We start from the raw sequence: 21376 nt of genomic DNA, 5'->3' as shown, positions 1-21376 counted from the left end.
ACGTCTTAATTACTGTAAAGTGATAAATGTTTGATCCTTCCTCGGCCTGTCAAACCAGAGGAAGGAGGGGGCAAAGCAGGTTCTATGTGGGGCTCGACCCATCTCTTCTTTTCCAGCTGGGATGGGGAGTGGTGTCCCCCAAAGACACGTTCACATCCTAAGCCCCGGAATGGGACCTTATTTGGAAATAGTCTTTGCGGTGTTGTCAAGGTAAGATGCGATTCTACGGGAGTAGGGTGACCCTAGTCCAATATGCCTGCTGTCTATAGGAAGAGGAGAGAGACACAGAGATAGGCCTGTGCAGAGGGAGAATACCAGGTGAAGACAGACTCACAGGACAAGGCCCTGCGACGATGGAGGCAGAGACCAGAGTGATGTGTCTACAAGCCAAGGACTGCTGGCGATGCCAGAAGCTGGAAAAAACTAGAATCTTCCCCTAGAGGCTGCAGAGGGTACGTGGCCCTGCCACACCTTGATTTCAGACTTCTGATCTCCAGAACCGGGAGAGAAGAAACGCCTGTGCTTTAGCGCCCCCCATCTTCCGGTTTGTGGTACTTTGTTACAGCAGCCTAGGAAACGCACACGTGGGCCTTCCCCCAACTCATGGCACCCACCCCCGTTCCCAGGCTGCCAGCTGGTAAAGATGGCGTCCGGCTTCGTGAAGGGATGGGTGTTATAGTACCTTCCTCGCCCCAAGGCATTTGGCTGAGTACCAGTTTCTTCCCATGGGAACCTGGGTCATATTTGATAGTGGAAGTCCATGAAAAAGAGAATTCAGACAGAAATGAATGCGATCGCTCCAGAAGGTGCAGCTGTCTTGATATGGCATTTGGCCCAACCTAGGCTTACTTAGAGTTATGGTTCGAGGTGGCTTGTGCATCAGTGAAGCAAGAGCTCCTGTATTTGTCTGTCTGCTGCTTTCTGCCATTTGTCTCTGGCCTTTTTTGGAAGTATGGACTCTGGTGGTTGGAAGGGAACTTAGAAGCCATTTTGCTCGTTTCTTGGCAGCTTCCCTGGAAAATGCTTTCTCTGGCACTGCCAAGTCTACAAGGGTGACATGCACAGTCGGGGAATAGAAACATGAGGAAACAGGATGCAGGGACTTTTGGCACCATTGCCGCGGGAGTCATTCGCAAATCTCGGGCCAGATCTGCCTTCGTGGCTCTACTGGTACGGCACGGCTGTCCCCAGCACGGGTGTTCAAAGACGCCTAGTGAGCGAAAGAATGAACGGGGCAGTGACGCTCGGAGCAAGTGAATGGGTGCAATAATGGGCTTTCTTTCCACGGCTTTGGTTTAAAGAGGAAATCTGTGATTGGAACCCTTGTGCACTGCTGGGGGGAATAGAAAACGCTGCTGGTGCCGTGGAAAACGGTCTGGCCGTCCCTCCAAAAATTAAACGGAAGATTACCATAGGATCCAGCAATTCCACTTCCAGGTATCTACCTAAAAGAAGTGAACGCAGGGGCTCAAATAGGTATTTGTACACCCGTGTTTACAACTGCGTGATTCACACTAGCCAAATGTGGAAACCACCCAAGTGTTCGTTGAAGAATGAATGGACAAACAAGATGCGGTCCCTCCAACCAGTGGAATGTTATTCAGCCTTAAAAAGGAAGGTCGCTCCGACACCTGCTGCAACATGGCTGGACCTACAGAGGACGGATACCGTAGGACTCCACTTGTACGAGCTGCTTAGGGCCGTCGGGTTCCTAGGGACAGAAAGTAGGATGGGGGTGGGGCACGGGCTGGGGGGGGGGCACGGGCTGGGGGAGGGGAGGGGGGCTAGTGTCTAACGGGGACAGGGTTTCCCCTGGGGAAGATGAACAGTTCTAGAGATGGATGGTGGGGATGGCTGCACACCAACCTGAATGTACTTAATGCCGCCCAGCTGGGCGCTGAAAAATGGTTAACGTGGTAAACTTGACGTTATCTGTACTTTTCCACAATAAAAAACGAAGCCGTCTGCACGCGTGCCAGGGTTCTGGCATTTGGGTGGCGTTCCCTGCTCCCACCCTCCTCTGAGGATGCCACCCTGGAGACTCAGGTCAGGCCCTTCCAGGTCAAGACAGTTTGAGGCCCACCATGCGAACCTGACCCCACAGGGCGGTCGAGCCCTCTCCTCCTTCCATTAGGATTGGCAAGGTGGCCACGACCCCAGGCGAACCCCGCTGCCCCCGGGGCTCACCCCAGCTTGGTAAAGGGAGGAAGACGCTTCTCTTTAGGTCTGGAGGAGAATTCGCCAAATAATAAATCACACACGTTACCCAGACTGAGATTGTGGGAGCCTTTCATTTTTTTTTTCAATACACAGAAATTTTGGTCTATTCTTTAAATTAGGAAATTCAACTACAGACTTTAAGTTATTATGCATCTGTGGTCTTCCTCATTAAGATACTTTTGTTCATCTTTATAACAGGCAGATAAAAATGTAAAACAGATTTAATAACTGAACACAGTTGACCAAGCCATTCCGTATAAGATAATGCTTTAGAGGGAGGGGCTTCCCAACGAGATAGGGCCCCTGGCCTGAAGACGCACAGAAATGAGAGCAGCGATCTGCACCCCACACCCCATGGAAAGGCAACCTAGGGACTAAACAATCGCCGTGTACAGGAGGCAACTTTGGACAGCAGCAGCAAGGCTTTGTGTCTACAACAGAGGATGAAAAGAAGCCCGTGAGCATAGCATTACTCAGTGTATATTCTTCAATTTAAACATTTCCAGTTTCAGTTCTTGTTTAAGAACACACAGACCCTCAACAAATTGAGTTGCCCTGTTTGTTGTCGTTTAAACAAGGACATTAGGGAACAATTTACAAATGGGTAACATTCTCAATGTGCCCTTTGGAAGAAAGGGATGGCTTTAAGTTATCGGTAGCTGGCATTTGAAGTGGGATTTGCTTTTCTAACCGAAATTCCTTTGCCCGGGGTGACATGGCATTAATGTTAACAGTGGGGACCGAGCACGCTTGGGACGCCGCCTGCCCGGAGGCACACAGACACAAGTGGAGGCAAGGCGAGCCCTGGCCAGGGGCTGTGGGATGGGCACGGGATGGGCGAACCAGCCTTGTCACTGGTCCAGCTGCTGCTCAACTGCCGAGCGAGCCCCTCCACGCCTCAGCTCCCAGCTGCCCCCCAGCGGCTCAGCCCCAGGCCCGAGCGACAGGCGCCTGTACTAGCCGTGGCTGGACCCCAACCTCCTCCCTGCAAAATGTGAGACAGAAGAATTCTGAAGGTAAAAGAACCTCTGCTTTTTCTGCATTTCCCACCCCGGTTGTCACGCATTCGAGGAAAACTGAGGCTTGGCACGCCGTGTGCCCACACTGCCAGGAGAGGCTCCCGAGGGAACCGTCTGGGGAGCCCAGGCCCAGCTCTCCCCACCTGCAGACCAGGTGCTCAGCCGATGACGTGGCAGAGCTGACCTCCTCAGCCTTCCGCACTCGCCATTATATAGCAACAGAGACGAGGGACCGTCGCTCCCAGGGGCTTGGCCTCCCCAAGGTCGCCGTAGGTGGCTGCAGACCCAAATCCATGCCCTTGCGGGCCACAGTTATCCTTGAACGAGAACACCAGGATCCGAAGAGTGCTTTGCGGGTGGTGACTGAGAACTTTTCCCAGTCGCTTTATGGGCGTCTCAGCGACAGCTTCTTGGCATTTGCCGAAGCAGAGCGGGAGTCCAGGTGGAGGCGCCCAGGGGGCTGGGGTCTGCGCCGCGGCCGTGCCGGCTCCTCCTGGGTTTGGATGGAGCGTCTGTCTCCGCTTTCTTTCTGACTCTCTGCATTCTTCCCCACCTCCACCCGTGGACCTGGCTCTCCTGGGGCTGCTCTGGGGATTCCGGATCATCCCAGGAGGTCAGGCATGGCAGGTGGCCTGGCTTCGTGCTCTTGAAGTTGGGACTCTGACAAAGAAATCCTACCCACTGGCCAGATTTCAGGACTTGGAACTGGAGTTGGAACCAAAGGAAACCGAAAGCAAAACTCCCCCTTCGGCCTACTGGAGGGAATCATTCTCGTCAATACTTTGGTATTTTCCTTTTTAATAAAAATTCCATCGAATGGTGTTTTTTTCTCTATAGGCAGGGGTCTCAAAGTGCAAATGTTCCAACTGTTTCAACTGTAATCGCTCCGGCCTCACGCCTGCCTTCCCAGGAGCTGTGCTGGGAGTACGGAGGATGGAGGGGACTGGCGGGAGGGGAGCAGTGCGGGGGAGGGGCGTCCCAAGCAACCAGAAGGATATTATTCTTGCAGTCTAGTTCCCTGAAAAAAACCCTGCCGCGATAAATAATGAAATCTCAAAATGAAAACACCCGATAAGAGAAATGGAAATATCATGCCGTTAAGTAGTTCCTTATTCTTTAGATATGCATCTGGTCCTATGTGCACGTACACGTCTATACGCGCACACACGTGGCTACGCACACATGCACACACAGGCTGACTGCACGCGTCCTGGGGAGGGGGTGCTGGGCCGGTGGACCATCTGGGTGGGAGCATCCTTCCTGCAGAGCGGTGCTCGCCTCTTGTACCTGTTGAGCCGACTGCTCTGCAGCAGGTGCCACGAAGCTCTCGATAAACCGAAACCGGCCCTCTGCCGCACTGCACAGCCCAAACAGGGAACATCTGGTGGAATTACAGTGTTCGTTTAAAAAAGCTTCCATAGAAAAAGGGGGGAACACGACTGTTCTTGGTCTCTCCTTCCTCCTCCTTCCCCTTCCTGGTCCTCCTGAGTAAGAAGCCTAGAATGCATTGGCTTCTGGCAGGTGCCTTGGAGCATCTTCTGCGGCCTGGCGGGCCCTCCTCGTGGCCGGTGCCCTCGCCCGGCCGGCCCGGGTGCGTGTGTGTGCGGGGAGTGCGCGTGCCGTGCCGAGAGCAGTTCTGCTTAGAGGGACGTCTCCACGCTGTGGAGCGGGCTCCCGGGGCGGGAAGAAAACACTGACGAGGTAGCTGACTTGGTGCCGCGCGTAGTCAGGTAGACGCCGCTGTCTATGGCGTTGTTGTTCTGGTTGGGGGAGGGCGGGGGCGGGGCCCGCAGGCGCTCCTCGTTCTCGTCCACGTCCGTGTCGTCGATGAGTGGGATGTTGTGGGTGTAGTCATTGATCAGAAACTCGGGCGTCGCCATGAAATTATGGATGGAGGTCTTGGATTCGGGTTTCTCCAGGCCTTCGTAGAGGGAGCTACGGAATGCTTTCACCACCCGGATCTGGAGGGGGAGGGGGAGGGCCAGTGAGCAGGAGGGAGGAGGGGGAGGGCGAGGAAGGAAGAGGGAAGGAGGCCATCAGCGGTGAGTGCAGCCCACACCCAAGGCAGGGGTCACTGCCTGACAAACGTCTGTCTTTTGGAACAGAACAGTTGGAGCCCTCTGCCCCGCTGCGTCTCCCTCCCCGTCGCCTGATGCGCATGCGGGACAAATGGCAGTGGCTTTCTCGAGGCTGAACTCAAGAGCAATGGATTCACGGGACTCCTGGCTGCTCCCTCCCACCCCTTCCCCTGCACTGAGTGGAGGGGGGGATTCCAATGTGGGAGCCCGGAAAGATGACTGGGCAAAGGGACAGTGCTGGACACTGGGCTCTCCACTTTCTCTTCCCAGAGAGTCCGAGGAACTTTCTGGCAAGAGAAAGTCCCCAGCCTGTGGGCACACTGCAGGCCTTTCGCGCGTTGGTTCCCCTCCCTGGCTTCTCGGCGCCCTCTCCTCTGTCCCCCGGCTCCTGTGGCAGCAGCCCGTGCTGGCCAGGCCCAGACACATCTGCCCATCACTCTCCGTGCTGCTAAGTCCAACGGCCCTTCTGTGTCTCCATCTTATTTGATCCCCCAGGGGCCACCTGCCCCTCTTTCTGGGAACTTCTCCTGGCTCCCCTGACACTGCCCCTGTCTGGCCCTCCTCCTACCTCACCGGTTTCTCTGTCTTCACCTCCTCCACTGCTTCTGACTCTGTCCCAGAGTGCCCAGAGCCCCGGCCTGTCCCTGTCCCCCTCCTCCCTGTGCACACCCCCAGGCTCACCTCCTCGCCCTGGCCACAGCTCTGGGCTCATCTGGCTATAACCATGGACTGCGGCCCAGGCCCCTCATCAGAGCTCCAGGCCTAAGAGCCTACCAGTCCCCCATCTGGAGGCATCCAAGATGGAAAATGGCCCCATTTTTAATTTACACCGACCAAGCCTGTCCTGCTCGGATGCCCTGATTCACCAGCTGGCTGCGTTTGATCTGGTAGTCATTTCCCTTCTCAGACCCTTCCGTCCTGCATCTCCTGCCATCAGAGGCCCTTTGTAGTCTGCCGATACCCGCCTCTACAGCCTTTCTCACCCTCCTCCTTTTCACTCTCCAAACCACACGACTTCTTTCAGTCCCTGGAATTTGGTTGGGGACCATATGCTTCCCCCACTCACATTTGCTACACCTTGTTCCCTGGCTGCCCCGCTGGCATCTGCAGACCTCAGATCAGCACAAGTGCCCCCTGGGGAGAAGCTTCCCACAATGCCCTGCTCCCCAGCTACCGAGGCCCCAGCTGAGCTCAGGCACCCCTGACCTCCGCACCTCCCGCAGGACCCTGCTCTCAGAACTAGCCCCTCGGCCTCCGCTGGCTGCCCTGCCTTCACCTCCACATGTGCTCAAGTCTCCTCGGTTTGCTGCCTCTCTCCGCTCCTTCCCTGGGCCCCCAGCCTGGGCTCCCTCATGTTTCTAGAAGGCAGAATCGATGGGAAGCCTTCAGCTGGGCTTCGCACTAGCCAGCTGGTCCTGTGCTGAGATGGGGAGGCCAGAGCCTCCCTATGTGAGTGGGTGGACACAAAGTGAGCTCTAAAGCCATTTCCAGGTCCAAGGTCCTAGGGTTGGGTTTTCTTGGTTTAGACAAGGTGTTGGAAAACTGTGGCCCAAGAGCTAACTCTGGCCCTCAACCTGGTTTTGTAGATAAAGTCTTATTGGGTACACGGCCATGCCGTGTCCTCTGAAGGACATGTCCAATGTTCATTGCTGCCCCCTGGTTTAGACCATGAATCCCTTTCAACCCTCCAGTGTCTGGATCCCGGGGTAGGTCAGTTTAACCCAGGAGAACCTCACAATTAAGTGCAAAAAAAAAAAAAAAAAATGAGCCCAAGGGCTCCATAAAATTGGAAATTTCTGATTCCATATCTTAAATCCAGTTAGGATTTTCTCTGCATTTGGTACAGCCGCATCTTCCAGGTCGTAGATGGCCATCATTTGCTGTCGGCCCCCGCATTCCCCAGACTGGTTTCTGAGATCGGGGTGACCCAGAAGTTGACAATCATTTTCCTTTTCTGGTGCCAGGATTGTGGGAGAGCCAATGGGACACTGGCTGTGGCTGTGTGGTGGTGGAGGATCTACTCCGGCAGTCAGCCACCCCCTCAAGCCACAGAAATGGGAGCAGGTGGCGTGCTGCCGCCCTTGGCCCTGGAGGCCTTTGTGGTAAGTTTGCCAGCAGTGCCCGGGTGCCCCTGGCTACATCCTTTCCCCTCACCTGGACCTGGGTCATGTGATCAGGCCAGGGCCCTGCTCAAACTCATCCCCAGCTCCCCCAGAGGGTGGCCGGCTCTTCCCTCCCCAGCTTCTGTTGCTCTGGCCTGGAAGGCTCCTTCAGGGCCCTCCTCCCGGGTGTAATCAAAGACTCACTTTGATGCCCCTCACTAGCCTCGTTTGCTGCCTGTCGCCAGAGCCTGGCGCAGAGCGGCCGCTCAATCACCAACAGAAGGTGCCAGGGCTGCCCACCCCAACGTGCGCCGTTGGCCTGAGTCATCCTGAGTGTCTTACAGCTGACGGTGAGTCGGCTTCCCTCCAGCTTCCATTTCCCTGCATGCAAATCTTGGGCTCTTAACACATGGCCTGGGATTGGTCTTATGATGGGGAGTTTTCAGGCCACTCCACGCTGAAGGGCACAGTCAACCCCCGGGACACGGGTTTGGTGGGAACTGGGAAACGTTTCTAAGAGAGGGCCGCCCTGGACGCCTGAGCTCGCACCTGGGAGTCTGAGGACATCCCCACCGTGGAGTTTAGCGCGTCCCTGCGAAAGCCTGGTCACAGCTGGGTGGGTCCAGCGCTCTTCCCCAGTGCGTGACCCTTACTGCCTCCTGAAGCTCCTCTCCTGGCCTGGGACTGTCCCAGGGGCCAGGGCAGGGTCCTCAGGCCACCTGTTCATCTCTAGGACGCCCAAAGGGGTGTCATTGCCCTCAAGGCTGTGAGTGCCGCCCACAGCGCACAGCCCACCTCGACGCCACCAATGCCCCCTGCACAACCTCCGCCTGCATCTGCCGCTCCTGTACCTCCTGTCAATGGCTAATGGGCCTCTCGAACTGGAGGAGGTCCAGGAGGACCGTCAGCCTTGCCCCCCGCCGACCCTGCCCCTCGCCTAGTCTTTGCATCCTGGTGCAGGGCTCTGGCTGAAACTTGCAGGCACAGACCCAGCGCCGCACATCAGCGTGTCTTGGGGCCCCTCTTTCCCGAACCTCTCCAGGGCGGAGCCGTCCCCGCCTCAAGCGCTGCGGCTGTGTCTCCCCGCAGCCCCCGAGCGCAGAGACGCCCCCTGCCTGGTCCCTGGATCTTTCCCGGGCTCCAGCCTGCGTGGCTGCCGCCCCTGGGGTCCCTGGTCCTTCTCTCTGACCGCTGAGTCAGGCCCTGCCCTCGCTGTGTAGCAGGCAGGGACTCCAAACATCCCAGCAGCTGCTGAAGCTGCTCTGGGTCCTGACTGGTGGCGCTCACACTGGTCTGCGCAGTGTGGGACGCCCCCAAGTCCAGGTTACTGTAAGAGAATTTAAAGGTAAAGAAAGACGTGAAAAGCACCGGCCAGTAAAGAGGACTTCTAGATTACAGCCAACCAGAAGCAGGTCTGGCTGGGGCTGGGGGCTGTCCCACGGCTTCCCTCCCCTTTCCGAGTGAGGCCTGCTGCGCCCCACCGCCTGGCCTCTGACACCGCGGCCCGCTTCCTCCTTCGCTGTCAGCTCCGTCCCCCTCGTCTAGGTTACTCTTTGCCCCTCTCTCGGGGCTGCAGCCCCTCCAGCTGTTGGTACGCAGGGGCCCAGCTTCGTTTGGCCCTGTTCTCTTCTGCCCCCACTCCCCAGGGACCTCTCCGTTGGGCGCCCCGTGCCCCCCACACTGCACCCCTGCTTCCAGGTCCCCCTGCTGCTGCCCATCCCCTATCGTGGCCAAGGGCCCCAGAGTCGTCTGGGCCTTTTCTCTGTCCACATCCATGCATTTCCTGGGTGCTTCTAGCCATCTGCCTGCTAAGGAGCTCCCACCTCAATGTCCAGACTCGGGGTTCTGCCTGCTTCTTCAACTTTACCTCCCACCCCCCATGTCTCCTTCCTTGTCTCCCTGTTGCCACCCTTGACGTCCACAGTCTCTTCTCAGCATGGCAGCCTGAGTAATCTTTTCCAGCGGAAGTCAGAGTGTGTCGCACCTTCCACTGGTCCAAACACTTCAGTGGCAGTGTCTCCCTCAAAGGAAGAGTCCTGCCAGGGCCTGCCTCGGGCCATTCTCTTCCTCTTTCTCCTTTACCCTCTCCAGCCTCCCGGCTCTTCCTCAAGCACGACACTCCTGCCTCAGGACCTTTGCACTGGCTGTTCCCTCTGTCAGGAAGGCTCTTCCCCAGTGAGCCTCATGGCTCCCCCTCAGCTCTTTCTGTTTACAGCCACAATCCACTCATCTCCCTCGGCACCCCGGCACCTCTTCTGCCTCCTTTTCTCCCCAGCATGGTTCACCTTCAAACACCCCACACATCCCATTATTCTCTCCTCTGTCTCCTGTCACTGGAACATAAGGCCCCTGACGTCCCCAGCACCCAGCACAGCATCCGCCTGCAGCAGGGGCTCAGTGGATAGGTGCTGGGCGTAGGGGGCCCACACAGCCTGGCACGTGTCTCCCACCATAGCTCCCCCGACCAGCGCCCTCCGCCCACGGTGCTCGGAACAGCAAGCTTGGGTGTCCCCCAGGGCCATCACCCCTGCCCTGTCCCCCGCCTACACTCTTCTTCCGCCAGATCATCCCATGTCGGCCTTGTCTCCTTATTTGGAACTCAGCTCACAAATCATCCTCTGAGAGGCTGTCCCGGACAACCTTTATCGAAAATAGTGCCACTAATGTTTCTCTCGTTCTGCTTCCTTTCCCTCTGAGGCTGGTGACCACCTGCACTCAGCGCAAACTTACTTCTCTGTTGTTTGCTGCCCGGCCCTCGCCCCCGCACGTGAGCCCTGGCCTGTCTTCCCCTCACCGTGAGCTCCATTAGCGGGGATGGGGCATGTGACGCTCCAGACCCGCGGGACTACCCCGGCCACAAGGAGAAAGGATGCTTGTGTCAGACTCTGCCACGGGACCATGCCACTGATGAAGAGTTGCAAGCAGAAGGGGTGAAGGTCGCGGCTGAAAGTGGATGTACCCCGCTTTTGTTTTGAACTTTAATCGCTTGCGTTTGCAATGTAGGTGGTGGTGGAGGCGGAGAAGGGACGTGGAAGCAGGGAGGAAAGCGAAGGATGAAGGATCTCCCACCCCATTAAAGGAAAAGAAAAGGAGAGAAAAATAAAAGCAAAGGCTCCCGAACAACAATGACAATGGCCACAACAGAAACTGGGTCTGACACCTTCGGGCTGTGGGAGGAGCAGGCCCTGGGGGGGTCGTCACCCTCTGCACCCTCCCTTCTCTCTCACTGTGAAGCTCACAGAGCTCAAAATTCTTCCATCCAACTCCTGCCCCGTCCTTCCGTACCAACCACCATCCAGAACCTTCTGTGGGAGGAAGGAACCTGGCAGCTTCCCTGGCAACGGGGCTTTGGATTTAGAGCAAATTCTGAACACAGCAGCCAGGGAGAGCCATGGCGCCTCCATGAACTTTAGGTTCCCAAGTCCCAAACCCTCCCTGTAGGCATGAGGGTGAAACGTGACTTGAGATCAACACAAAGAGGTGTGCGGTGATGGACCCACGATCGAGGGGGTAGCAAGGGGGAAGGCTCCCTTTCCTCACCACGGAATCAGAAGACATGAAAATTCAGACTCCAGAGTCGGCTCTTTCACTGAGGGATCGAATCCCAAACAAAAGACACAGCTTTGTGTGTGCTGGCAAGCCGAAAATGCTGGTGGCTTGTGAGTTTTGCGAAGTTTACCTCCCATTCTGTGGGCATGTATGTGTGCCCAGGACCGGGACAGGCCAGACTCAGTGGCCGGTGTCAACAAGATGTTGCGCTGAACTGACCCAGGCATGGAGAGTCCTGGGTTTTCCAGGGGCTCGGCCTTGCCTCTCATCCTGGCTGTCTCCAGCTGCAGGGCCTCAGATAAGTCTCCTGGGCTTCCTGGGCCCTGGCTCCCAGCCCCAGGAGTCGGCCCGGAAGTGTCTACGGGGGTGGGGGGCTCTGGAGCAGGGCTTTCGGGGTCTGCCTTAGGCTGCAAGCTGGCATGTGCTTTAGGAATTGCCTGGAAGGTTCTTCCATGTGGTAGGGTCCCTGGCTGCAGGAAGGCTCGGGCAGGGCTGACACTGTTCGTAGTGTGGAGACAGTGTGCACAAAATGCCAATACACTATTCCCAGAAACCCACGTGGGCAGACTTGCCTCGAAATCAATGGATTTCCTGAGAAGGAAGCAAACTCCAGCAAACAAGACAGCTTTCACCTTGCAGGGCTCCTTCCTCAGTGGGGCTGGCTTAACTACTGCTCTAGGAGTGTGTGAGGGGCATGTCTCCCCAGGCTCCAGAAGGGCGTGTCCACAGAAGCCCCGGGGTCTCACCGGGCTGGGCTTTGCCAAGTCGGCAAAAGCCAATTAAAATAAAGCAACCGCCATGATATGTTTTCGGTATGGTTGATCAGACCTGAAGGGCCCTGAGGGAGTCCTTCTGGGCACATCTGACCAAACTCGCCACCTGCCCCTGTGACAGTAATCGTTTGAGCGTAGAGGCCCACTGTTGCTGCAGGAGGGCCAGGCTGCTGGGGAACAGGCTGTGGATATGTGGCTGGGCGGGGCGGGGGGGGGGGGCTGGGTGTGTCTGTGCGGCCGTGCTCGCACCTGGGGGCAGCCATCTGTCGGCCTGGGCTTGCTGCTCATTAGTAAACCTGAGTGAATAGACACCTCCTGTCTGCCTCCACCCTGGGGATCCTAACAGCCAGCTGGGGAATGAGGCTGAGCTTCCTGAAGAATTACCGTGTGAGAGTATGATTGGGGCAGGAATGAGGGTGACTGACACACTAACAGGGGATAGGATTTCGCACCCCCTTCGTTTCCAGAAGACTGATGGTGTTTAGTAAAGAATGCTTTTTCCTAAGCCACTCAGGTGGGTGGCCTCAAGGCCATGCACGGCTGAGGTCCCATGCAATGGCTGTGGTGGGGCGGCCACTAAGGCAGGCAGGAGAGACGGCTGAGTGGGCGGCGGGGAGGCAGCCAAGGCCATTCTGGAGCCGGGGGCGGGGTGCCGGGGGTCAACAGGAAGTGTGCGTGGCTGTGAATGTGGGCGCGCTGAGCCCCGAGGACCATCGCACCTCTAGCCTCCCCCCAACACTCCTCTGAGGGGCTGTCCTCCCCCTCGGACTCTGGCCACTTCTTGCGTTGGTGTTGCATGCCGGGGCCTGCACTGGGTGAGCAACGTCACCTGTCACTCTGGCCTTCGGGCTCCTTGTCCACACCCGCAACCAGGCCTTCCGCCTACACAGCCTGAGGCTCTCACCGGAAGCGATGTTGGGCCGAGACTGGCCGCGGCGCTCAGGAGGAGGCGCGGCCTGGCCGGGTGTTAGGCAAGGAGGACAGAAGCCTTCCTGAAAGAGCTGGGTTTTCCTGAGGAAACCTTGTGCCCCGTGACCACTGCACCCTGCCTTTCTTCTGGTAAGTTCCGAGAGAGAGACTGAAGGCCTAGGGCTGTCCTCCACTCTGCCAGGACTTCCCCTGATTTGTACGATGTGGGTGCCAGGCTTGGTGATTTCTCGGGGTCTTTGAAGCTTGGACTGGGAAGCGGTGATGGTGGCAGGAAGTGGTCTTGGTCGGCAGCTTCTGGAAGCAGGAACGTCCCCTGGTGCCACCTGGCCCTCCATCCAGCATCTTGTGAGTCAGGACATCGGGACCCTCCTCAGGCAGAAGGTGCTCGTCTCCCAGTGGTACGTGGTGTGGATGGACAGTGACCCTTCTTCTGGCCAGGAGCTACTTAGGTTCCCCGGGAGCGGCTCCTACCCCACGCTGCTGGGCTCCCGGCACTGGGAAGGGGGATAGGACAGGTGGCCGCAGAAAGAAGGAAGGTACTAGAAGCCGAGGAAGAGAGAGGAGAAGGAGGCTGCCCCCAGGGAGGAGGCCTGAGGCCCCCAGACAGCGCGGCCTCAGCAGGAGTGGGGGGAAGGCCTAGGGGTGAGCAGAGGAGGGACGGGCTGCCTTCCCCCAAGTCAACACACAGGCGGATGGACAGACAGACAGAGAGGAGGCACAGAGAGAGATGGCAAAGGAACACGTGAAGGAAGTGGCAGGCGAGGGCAGCTGCGGCCCAGCAGGCCCTGGCCGAGCCTCCTGCCGGCTTCCCCAGGTGGAGTGGTGCCAAGTACCCTGTGGGACAAGCTTTCCAGCTCGCCTGTGACGGCTGTCAGCCAGCGTCTGTGGCCCCGGGTGGGTGGCTCAGTGAACATTCAAGGGAGCTGGACATGCGTGTGGCCTGTGGGATGGGGAACGCGCTCGTGTGTGTGTGTGTGTGTGTGTGTTTACGTGTGCGCTGTTTCCAAAGGGGACAAGGTGGCCCCAGTGGGGACCAGTACATCCCTTCCATAAAGGGCAGAGTGGTCTGAAAGGACAGCTTAAGAAAGAGGAGGGACGCCCTCCACTGGGGACCTCTTACCAGTTCCTAAAAAAAAAAGAAGAAGAAGAAGAAAAGAAAAAACAAAAAAGAGAACACAAGACAAAAGAAAACAGGAAAAGAGAAGAAATCAAGCAAAAAGAAAATCCCAGAGTCTGGTGTGGGAAAAAAGCATAGTTAACAACTCCCGTCCACGGGGAAGTGATGTGTTCACAGAGGTGAGAGTTGCCGGGTCCCACTGGAAGGAAAGGAGACAGGTAGCAGTGAACCATCCTGGCAGGGGCTCTGGGCTCATACTTGAAGGTGTACTGTTTGGCTTTTGAAATCTCGAGTTTGCTGTGAGAGGCAGGTGGCCCTGGGGGGCAGTGGGGGGCAGTGGGGGGCCCACACTGTTCCTTGTGTTGTCTCTTACCGGGCGGACCGTGGGGTGGTGGGCTTAATGGCCTAGTGGCTTGCCCTTTGTCTTTGTAAAGAAGTGTGAGCAAATATGGAACTTTCTACCTCTTTAGGACAGCCCCTGGGTTCCTTTAAAAATGTGACACACATGGCGGGAACTTTTCAGAGGGACGTATAAAAAGGAATCAATTTCTCCCAGCTTCTCGAAGGAAGGAGGAGAGAGAGTATGGACCAGATCAGGTTAAGACCTTCCAATCCTGAGGCCTGCTTGGAAAGAGCGAAGATGCTTTGGGAACAAAAGGAAACGTGGCCGAGGGCGGGCTCGAGGCATGAGGAGGGCTCCTGGGGTCACCTTTAACGCCCGGGGGCCCAGGTGTACTGCCTTTGGAAACCACTTCAAGGAGAGCTCTGGAAGCTGCTGCTTTAGTCCCAAGTGGGCGGGCTGGGTTCTTCCGCTGTGAATGGCACCGCAAAGGCGCTCGCCTCTCCTTCCAGTCCTGGGGGGGCGGCCCTGAGGCCGCGCGCCTCCCTCGAGCTGCCCCGCGGAACACTGACCAAGGCCCCAACCTGACTGACACCAGACACCACCAGAAGCGGCCAAGTTCATGAAGAACCATCAGTTCAAGAAAAGAAAACCAGCGACAGAAGGAGCGCTAAACAAAACCCCCAAACCAAAGGAAAGAACAGAAGGTCCAGCAGTGCCATGGATTCAGTACATTTCATAAGAGGATATGGCTTTAGAGAGACACACCGTCTGGGCGGGAAGGACTGAACAGGGCGATAAAGAAAGAACGGAAAAGCCTCGGTGAGCGGAGGATGTAAGACTGGAAAAAAAGAGAAGGAAGAGGCGGGAGGCTTTTTCCTCCCCCAGAGATGCCATTTATGAGAGAAAAGGGGACTCAAGACTCACTCCCAGCGGCACTGGTGGGATTGGCAGCAGAGAGAATTACGTGAGTAGGGGTAGAAAGATTGGTTACGTCATGGAGCTGGCTGAGGACCGAGGACCGCCGGCGCACAGCACCCTGAAATGAACCGCTTCTCTTGAAGGTACTCACTACCTCCATCTGTGGGAGAGAAAATGAGATAAAGGTTGGCTTGCACTGTTGTCCCCGCGACCGCACGGGGGTGGGGCTGGGTGGGGACAGGGGCCACACTGGGTGCATATCGTGACAGCAAAGCCTCACTGAGGTCGCCTCGGTGCTTCTGCTGGGGCCGGGGCCGAGGCCGAGGCCGAGTCTGGCCTCTGCGTCATCCACCAAGAGAGGCTTTGCTGAGCAAATGATTAGCGCTCAGAAGACCTGGCGCGCGGGGGTTGACGATGGATCGGGCACACCGCAAACACTTTAGAAAGAGCCATTTGCATTCACGATATGTTCATCGCAAGCCACTCAGTGTAAGAATGGATTTTAAAAGAGGGGGAGGGGGTTTCCCCAAAGCCCCTGCTTTCTCTCATCGGAATGCCTTCCCACAGAGCCACAGGCAGGGCAGGAGGGAGAGTGGAGAGCCTGGGTCCGGGGAGCAAAGATGGCTTTACTTTGTCCCCCACCCTTAAAGCCTCCTAGGAGGCTTCGGGAAATGAGAGCCATGGGGGTGAACTTGCCGGAGATGCAGTATCTTTGGGTTTCCCGACCCGCCTTTGGCTGGCAGGGGGGCCTGGGGGTGGAGCAAGCCCGGGCGTGGGGTCCCAAGGAACCGTGGCTGGGTGGCCACTGTGAACGTCCCCCCATCAGAAGACCGTGTGTCTAGATTCTGGGAGGCCAGCCCGCTGTGGCGTACTCTGGGCCGCTCCTTAGAGAACGTGCCCTCTTAGCGGGGAGTGTGTGCGGAATCTCTGGCCCTAGAAGGTGGATCTGATCTCTAGAAAGTGCCACATAGTTCACTGGATGACGTGAGCAGCGGAGCGCTCAGACGGCCCCCATCCCAACCGAAGTGAAGACGGCCGGCATTTCAACCCTCGGACGCGCTGCCAGACAGACTAATTGTTGTGTACGCACCACTGAGCCCCCTTCTGCCCAGCAGAAGCAAGGCATACTGAGTGCCCACGGGGACTGGCACAGTGCCGAGTGCCCCAACACACCGAAGGAAGATGACTCGTGCCATGATGTCGCTGTCTCTTTGCGGGGCGGGGGGCGGGGCGCATCTCCTCCCTAGACTGAGATGTTTCTAAGGCTACGGAGACAGGGGACTGTCTCAAGAGGGGGCTCTTACTGTGGCAAAGGCGACAAGGGAAGGGAAAAATGCCTTTCCTGCCTCCGACTGGGCCTCTCCGCATGGTGTCCCGAGGCGATGATGGTATCAGTCAAAATACCACAGAATTATCCCTCTGCCCCACGCCTGCCCCGGAAGCCCCCCACGCTGGGCCAGGAACGAGGCCCAGTCACTGCTGAAGCTTCTCTGGTTTAGAATGGAATGCGAAATAGACCACGCCGTGAGCACTTTGAAAAGCTCCACGTCCTGCGTTTGGAGGACTCTTTTATTCTGGAATGACACCCTTCCTGGCTGGTGCATTTCTATGTGCCTGGAATGATGGTGAGAGCGGGCAGCAGCTTAGGAAATGCCTTCACTTAGCGACATAAAAACTTGTGCTGGTCTCTGAAATCTGGGGAGCAATTTCGTGTCTTGCAAAAGTTGCAAATCTAGGGCTGGCTGCCTAGAGAACGTTTCTCTTGGCATGGGGTGTATGCACCTTGAGGGGCTTTATTTCTCCTAGGCTTTATTTCTGCTTTGCAAGCAGGTATTTTGAATCAAAATGAACAAACGCTCTTAAAAAGTGAACTAAAGCAACTGGTTGGTTCGGCATTCCTGAGAAGTGTGGCGGATTTGATGTGACAAAGTCAAGGGGAGGAATGAGTGGCTCCACGGAGAGGCCAGGGCTAAGGGATGGCGGAAGGAGACTTGGGTGACCTTGGGCAAGTCCCTTCTCTCTGGGCCCCATTTCCCCGTGTGGAAAGCAGGGACCCGACCAGCCCGGAACTGCAAGGCTCTGACCGAGGGGACCCACTCTACCAACGGGGTGGCAGTGTCAGGTCCAAGAGCCTGCAGGCAGTAAGAAGACACAGACGCACAGGTGGCTGGGGCACCAGAGACCTCTTCCCGGACACCTAGGATTGGGGCAGGGCTGTGGTCTTGGCTGCTAGAAGAGCTAACACTGACTTTGGCTCAGCGATGGAAGCGAATAGGCTCTGCTGTAGAACCCGCCCAGCATGACACACCAGAGCCCGTCGGGGCGGGATGGGTGGGTGGGTGCTCACAGTTGAGCAGCCAGGAGGCCACGGGGAAAACCTAGACAGCTGGTGACAAAGGCTCCTCCCATTCTACTGGGCGCTCAGTGTTCCGGCCGGGCCCAAGACATCCTTCCCCCGCCACGCTGGCCAAGGCGCCTGCGATGCCGCGAGGGCTGAGCCAGAGGCCCGGAGCAGCCCCTTGGGACTCTGAGAAGGCTTCATGGGGCCGCCGTGGGATGAGGAGGGGCCCCAGGGGACACGGTGGGAGCTGCGGAGGCCTGGGGCCCAGACAGTGGCCAGCATGGAGGCACAGCAACGCGGGCGAGCAGAGTGGGAGTCTGGGAAGGCAGCAGGGGTTCCGGGGACGCAGGGCACGTGGGGTGATGCCGAGAGGCAGACGGGAGGCTGAGTGCTTCTGGCCGGGGAGCTGAGGCTGGCGCCTGGGGAGGAGAGGGGCGCCCAGAGACTAGGCCCCCAGGGGTTGTGTGGCAGCAGCTGGTGAGCCGCGTGCACTGGGAGGGCGCTTTGGGCACCTGGCACGGAGGATTCTTTGGGATGAGCCCCCATGGTGACTTGTGACAGGCTGGAGGCGGGCGCTGGGGAGAGCTGTGCTCTCAGGTCCTGGCCCAGGCCAAGCGGCCACGCGGGAAGCCGCCCGAGCAGGCGCCCGGTGGTGTTCTTCCTGCCGGTGGGTCTCCAGGGCAAGAGCAATTGGAGCTGGGTCGGGGCAGTGGGGCTGTGGGTCCAGGACAGAGCACGGAGAAAGGCCCGGGAGGAGCAGGGAGTGGTGGGGTGTCACACGCTGGCTATGTTGCAAATAGGCTGCAGGGGTCCAGGGTGGACCCCGGGAGCCTCAGTCCAGGCAGAGACGTGGGCGGCTGGGCCAGGAGGATGTTGGGGGCGGGGCCGGAGGTGGCTGGACCGGGCATGCGCGTTCGAAGGGCCATGCCAATGTGCCGGGTGTGTGGGGAGACGGGAAGAGGGTCTGGGACAGCTCCAGGGCTCTGGCTTGGGCAGTAGAAGTGAGGGAGCCATGGATCAGGAGCTGGGGGGCGGGAGGAGGTGGGCTTGGGGAGGTGGGGCCTGGGTCTGGACTGACCCGAGCCCAGGGTGGGTAACGTGAGGCAGAGGAGAAGGTGGTGCGTGAGGGGCGCCTGGTCGCCATCTGGAGGCTGTGCGGGGAGGGCCAGGCCATGGGGAACTGGCACGAAGAGACCAGTGCCCCCGGGGACCGTGGGACTTCCAGCAGCTAGGGTCACAGCCAGGCGACAGGGCAGACCACGGTCTCAGTGGGAGGTGGGAGCGACAGGCAAGGAAGATGGAGAGGGGCCAGCAAGCTGCCAGGAGAGCAGGGCGGACCGCACTTCCGGAAGGGCGCTGGGAAACAGTCTGCAAGCGGGGATGGAGGGACGGCCCAGCTCGGGAGCCGGGAGGGTGTCTCGCAGACCTTGGTGAGAACTGCCTCTGGGGTGTTGAGGGCTGATGTCAGGCTATGATGAGAGAGACAGCAAGTATGGAACATTCTGGCAAGAAGGCTGGCCGGGAAGAGCTGGGGGCAGGAAGCGAGGGTGGCTCTGTCAGGCAGACTCTCAGGAAGCCTGTGCAAGTGCCCACAGCTGGGCAGTCGTCGTGGCTGTCTGAGTTTATAGAGGAGACTGGGATGCACAGAACGGACCAACTTGGTTACCAGAGTTCACTTCCCAAATGAAGTCTTTCCCTAGAATTCACAGTATAACCCACTGAATGGTGAGCTCACCAAAGCCTATTTGAAACGGGCGTCTGCCTCATCCCGAGAAGGCCCCTTCCCCGTGAGCTGGGGCAGCTCCCAGCAAAGAAAACGAGTCTCAGCAGCTATTCAAACAGTGGGTGGCCCGTGCCCCCATCTCCCTGAGATACAGCTCTGGGTCACAGCGCACGCCGTTAGCTGACACCTGTGCCCACTAGCGGGGAGGGCCACCTGGGCTCTGAGCGAGGCGTCAGGGAGAGGCCACCTTGGAGACATACTGTCATCTGGCACATCCGGCAACTGCCCTTGTGATCGTGGCGGCAAGCCCCAAGGGCTTCCCTGTCGCTCTCAGGCTCATCTCGCCCATTCTCTGCCTCTGGCTTGCTTGACCCCCTCGCGAGGCGGGAGAGCCAGAGTGGCCGAGCAGCCCGGCGGCTTACCTGCGTCTGGATCCGGTTGAGGCCCCGGAACCAGAGGATCTGGCCTCTGCGGAGCTCCCGCTCGGCGTGGTCGATCTCTTCCTCGCCCTCAGCCAGCTCCTCGTCAGTCATCTCGTCCTTCCCGGGCCCGTGCCCCGCTTCCTTCAGGCACTTGAGCTGGCTGGTGGGGATGGTGGCGATGACCTGGGTCGCCAGAGGTGAGGGACAGCAGGCAGAAGTGGCCGTCAGAGGTGGGAGCTCTGCTGGGGCCGGGAGCGGACGCAGGCTGCCCGCCTCCCGCTGACGCAGGCCCAGGCCAGTGTGTGTGCCTGCCCCTGCACAGGCCCCGGCCCCGTGTGCAGCTCCTTCCTCAGTGCTTGTTTCCTGCGGGCGGCCCCTGGGCCGCCTCTGCCAGCTGCCGAATCCTGCTCTCCAAAGCAGTGTGCGCGCCGGTGGACCCTCCTCCATCGACGCCCAGAGGAGCGGCTCATGCCACCTTCCCGCACAGCGTGTGATGTAAGGGACTCGCTTCGCCAGGCCAAGGTCTGGCCCTGGCCTGGCTCATGGGAGGGGACCTTTAGGCCCCTGCCTCTTGGTTTAGCCGGGGCCAAGGGCAGGCAGGCTACACTGCCGCGGTGATTTGGGGCGGGTCCCCGGGTCGCATGTACCAGCTTGACCTCCGGGACGCGGAGATTGAGTAACTAAGTCACACGGGCTCCCCAGGCCTCCGGGACCGACGCCACTCAAGTCCCCGGACCGCACCGCTCAGGGGAGCTGCCCTGATGGTGGTACCCACGCGTGTCATCACACGTTGCCTCCGGGAGAAACTGCACTGCCACGTGACTCCCCTGGTGGGGGAGCTGGGAGCTCGTGCCCGGCCTCTCCTGGGCCTGCCCTATGTAAGCATGATCTTGGACATCTAGCCTCCAGAGAATAACACCTGCCGTTGAAGCCACCCTGTCTGGAAGGTTCACAGAGGTATTGTGTAGCTTCAAATATGTGAGCATTTTCCAAGCCACCCAATTCTAAGGCACGATTTTCAGCTCCTACCGTGGCAAGGGGAGCGGTGGGTGGTTTTGCTGGGCGCTGTGACATCCCAGCCACGGCCCTTTGCGTGCTCTCTGCTGAGGCCGTCACTTGTGGCCCTGCACCTAGGTCATGGCCTGTCCCAGAGGCAGGCTAGGGGACCCTGGGCTGCCCACAGTTCCCCAGACAAATGGGAAAGGGGCAGGGCTGGGAAAGCCACCGAGGCGGACACTTACCTGTCCCCAGACCAGCTCCCCAGCACCAACAAACAGGCACCAGAGCCACTGTTCCGTAGACAGCGGCGAGCAGCTGAAGGGCTTTCCGCCGAACTGCACGATGACAATCTGTGGAAGAGGGGTGGGCGGGAGGCGCGTCCAGCCAGCTCCTCTAGCCCTCGGGGCTCCCCCTGTCCTGTGGGCCCAGCTCAGGGAGTCAGAAGGCTTGTTGCTTCACCCAGGTAGACAGGCAGCTCCTGGGAGCCTTCTTTTCTCTGGTCTCCTTCCCTTCATCCCCACCTCAGCCAGTGCCTAAAGAAGCTTCCCAGACCGGCTGACCACAGGCCGTGGGTGCTGTGCCGGACGGGCACGTGGCCTCGCTTGGTGTAAGGTGCCCACTGACCCAGGCGCCCCGGACTGTCCCTTTTCCAGCCTTCGGGTGAGGCTCGGTCACGTTAGCCATGTTCCTGGCTTCTGTGAAGGTGGTGCTTGAACGTGCGTACGCCAGACACTCCGATTGGCCTCCCGCAGCCTCAGGGCCCCTCCATGGGAGGAGTCCTCTTCCAGGGATGAGCTTTTCAACTACAGACCAACTGGTCCCAAGCCCACACTCCAACTCTC

General features: G+C 58.5%; 1 protein-coding gene across 14 annotated transcripts in view; it reads right to left on the bottom strand.

Annotated features, from left to right (window-relative positions):
• Positions 1-4136: 4136 nt before the first annotated feature.
• ATP2B3 (ATPase plasma membrane Ca2+ transporting 3) overlaps positions 4137-21376 on the bottom strand; it is a 40996-nt gene continuing 23756 nt past the window's right edge. For 7 of the 14 annotated variants that reach the window (XM_065900525.1, XM_065900534.1, XM_065900528.1 and 4 more), the window contains 3 exons: positions 20777-20884; positions 19536-19718; positions 4880-5200 (listed from right to left, as the gene is read on the bottom strand). In XM_065900525.1, the coding sequence (XP_065756597.1) occupies positions 4880-5200; positions 19536-19718; positions 20777-20884 (612 nt within the window). Of the gene's footprint in view, positions 5201-15055; positions 15210-19535; positions 19719-20776; positions 20885-21376 lie in introns of all 14 variants that reach the window. The other 7 variants (XM_065900529.1, XM_065900530.1, XM_065900527.1 and 4 more) reach the window with 5 other exon arrangements.

The sequence above is a fragment of the Phocoena phocoena genome, chromosome X (assembly GCF_963924675.1).
Source record: "Phocoena phocoena chromosome X, mPhoPho1.1, whole genome shotgun sequence".
Taxonomy (NCBI): Eukaryota; Metazoa; Chordata; class Mammalia; order Artiodactyla; family Phocoenidae; genus Phocoena; species Phocoena phocoena.
This window is presented reverse-complemented; position numbering and strand designations above follow the sequence as displayed.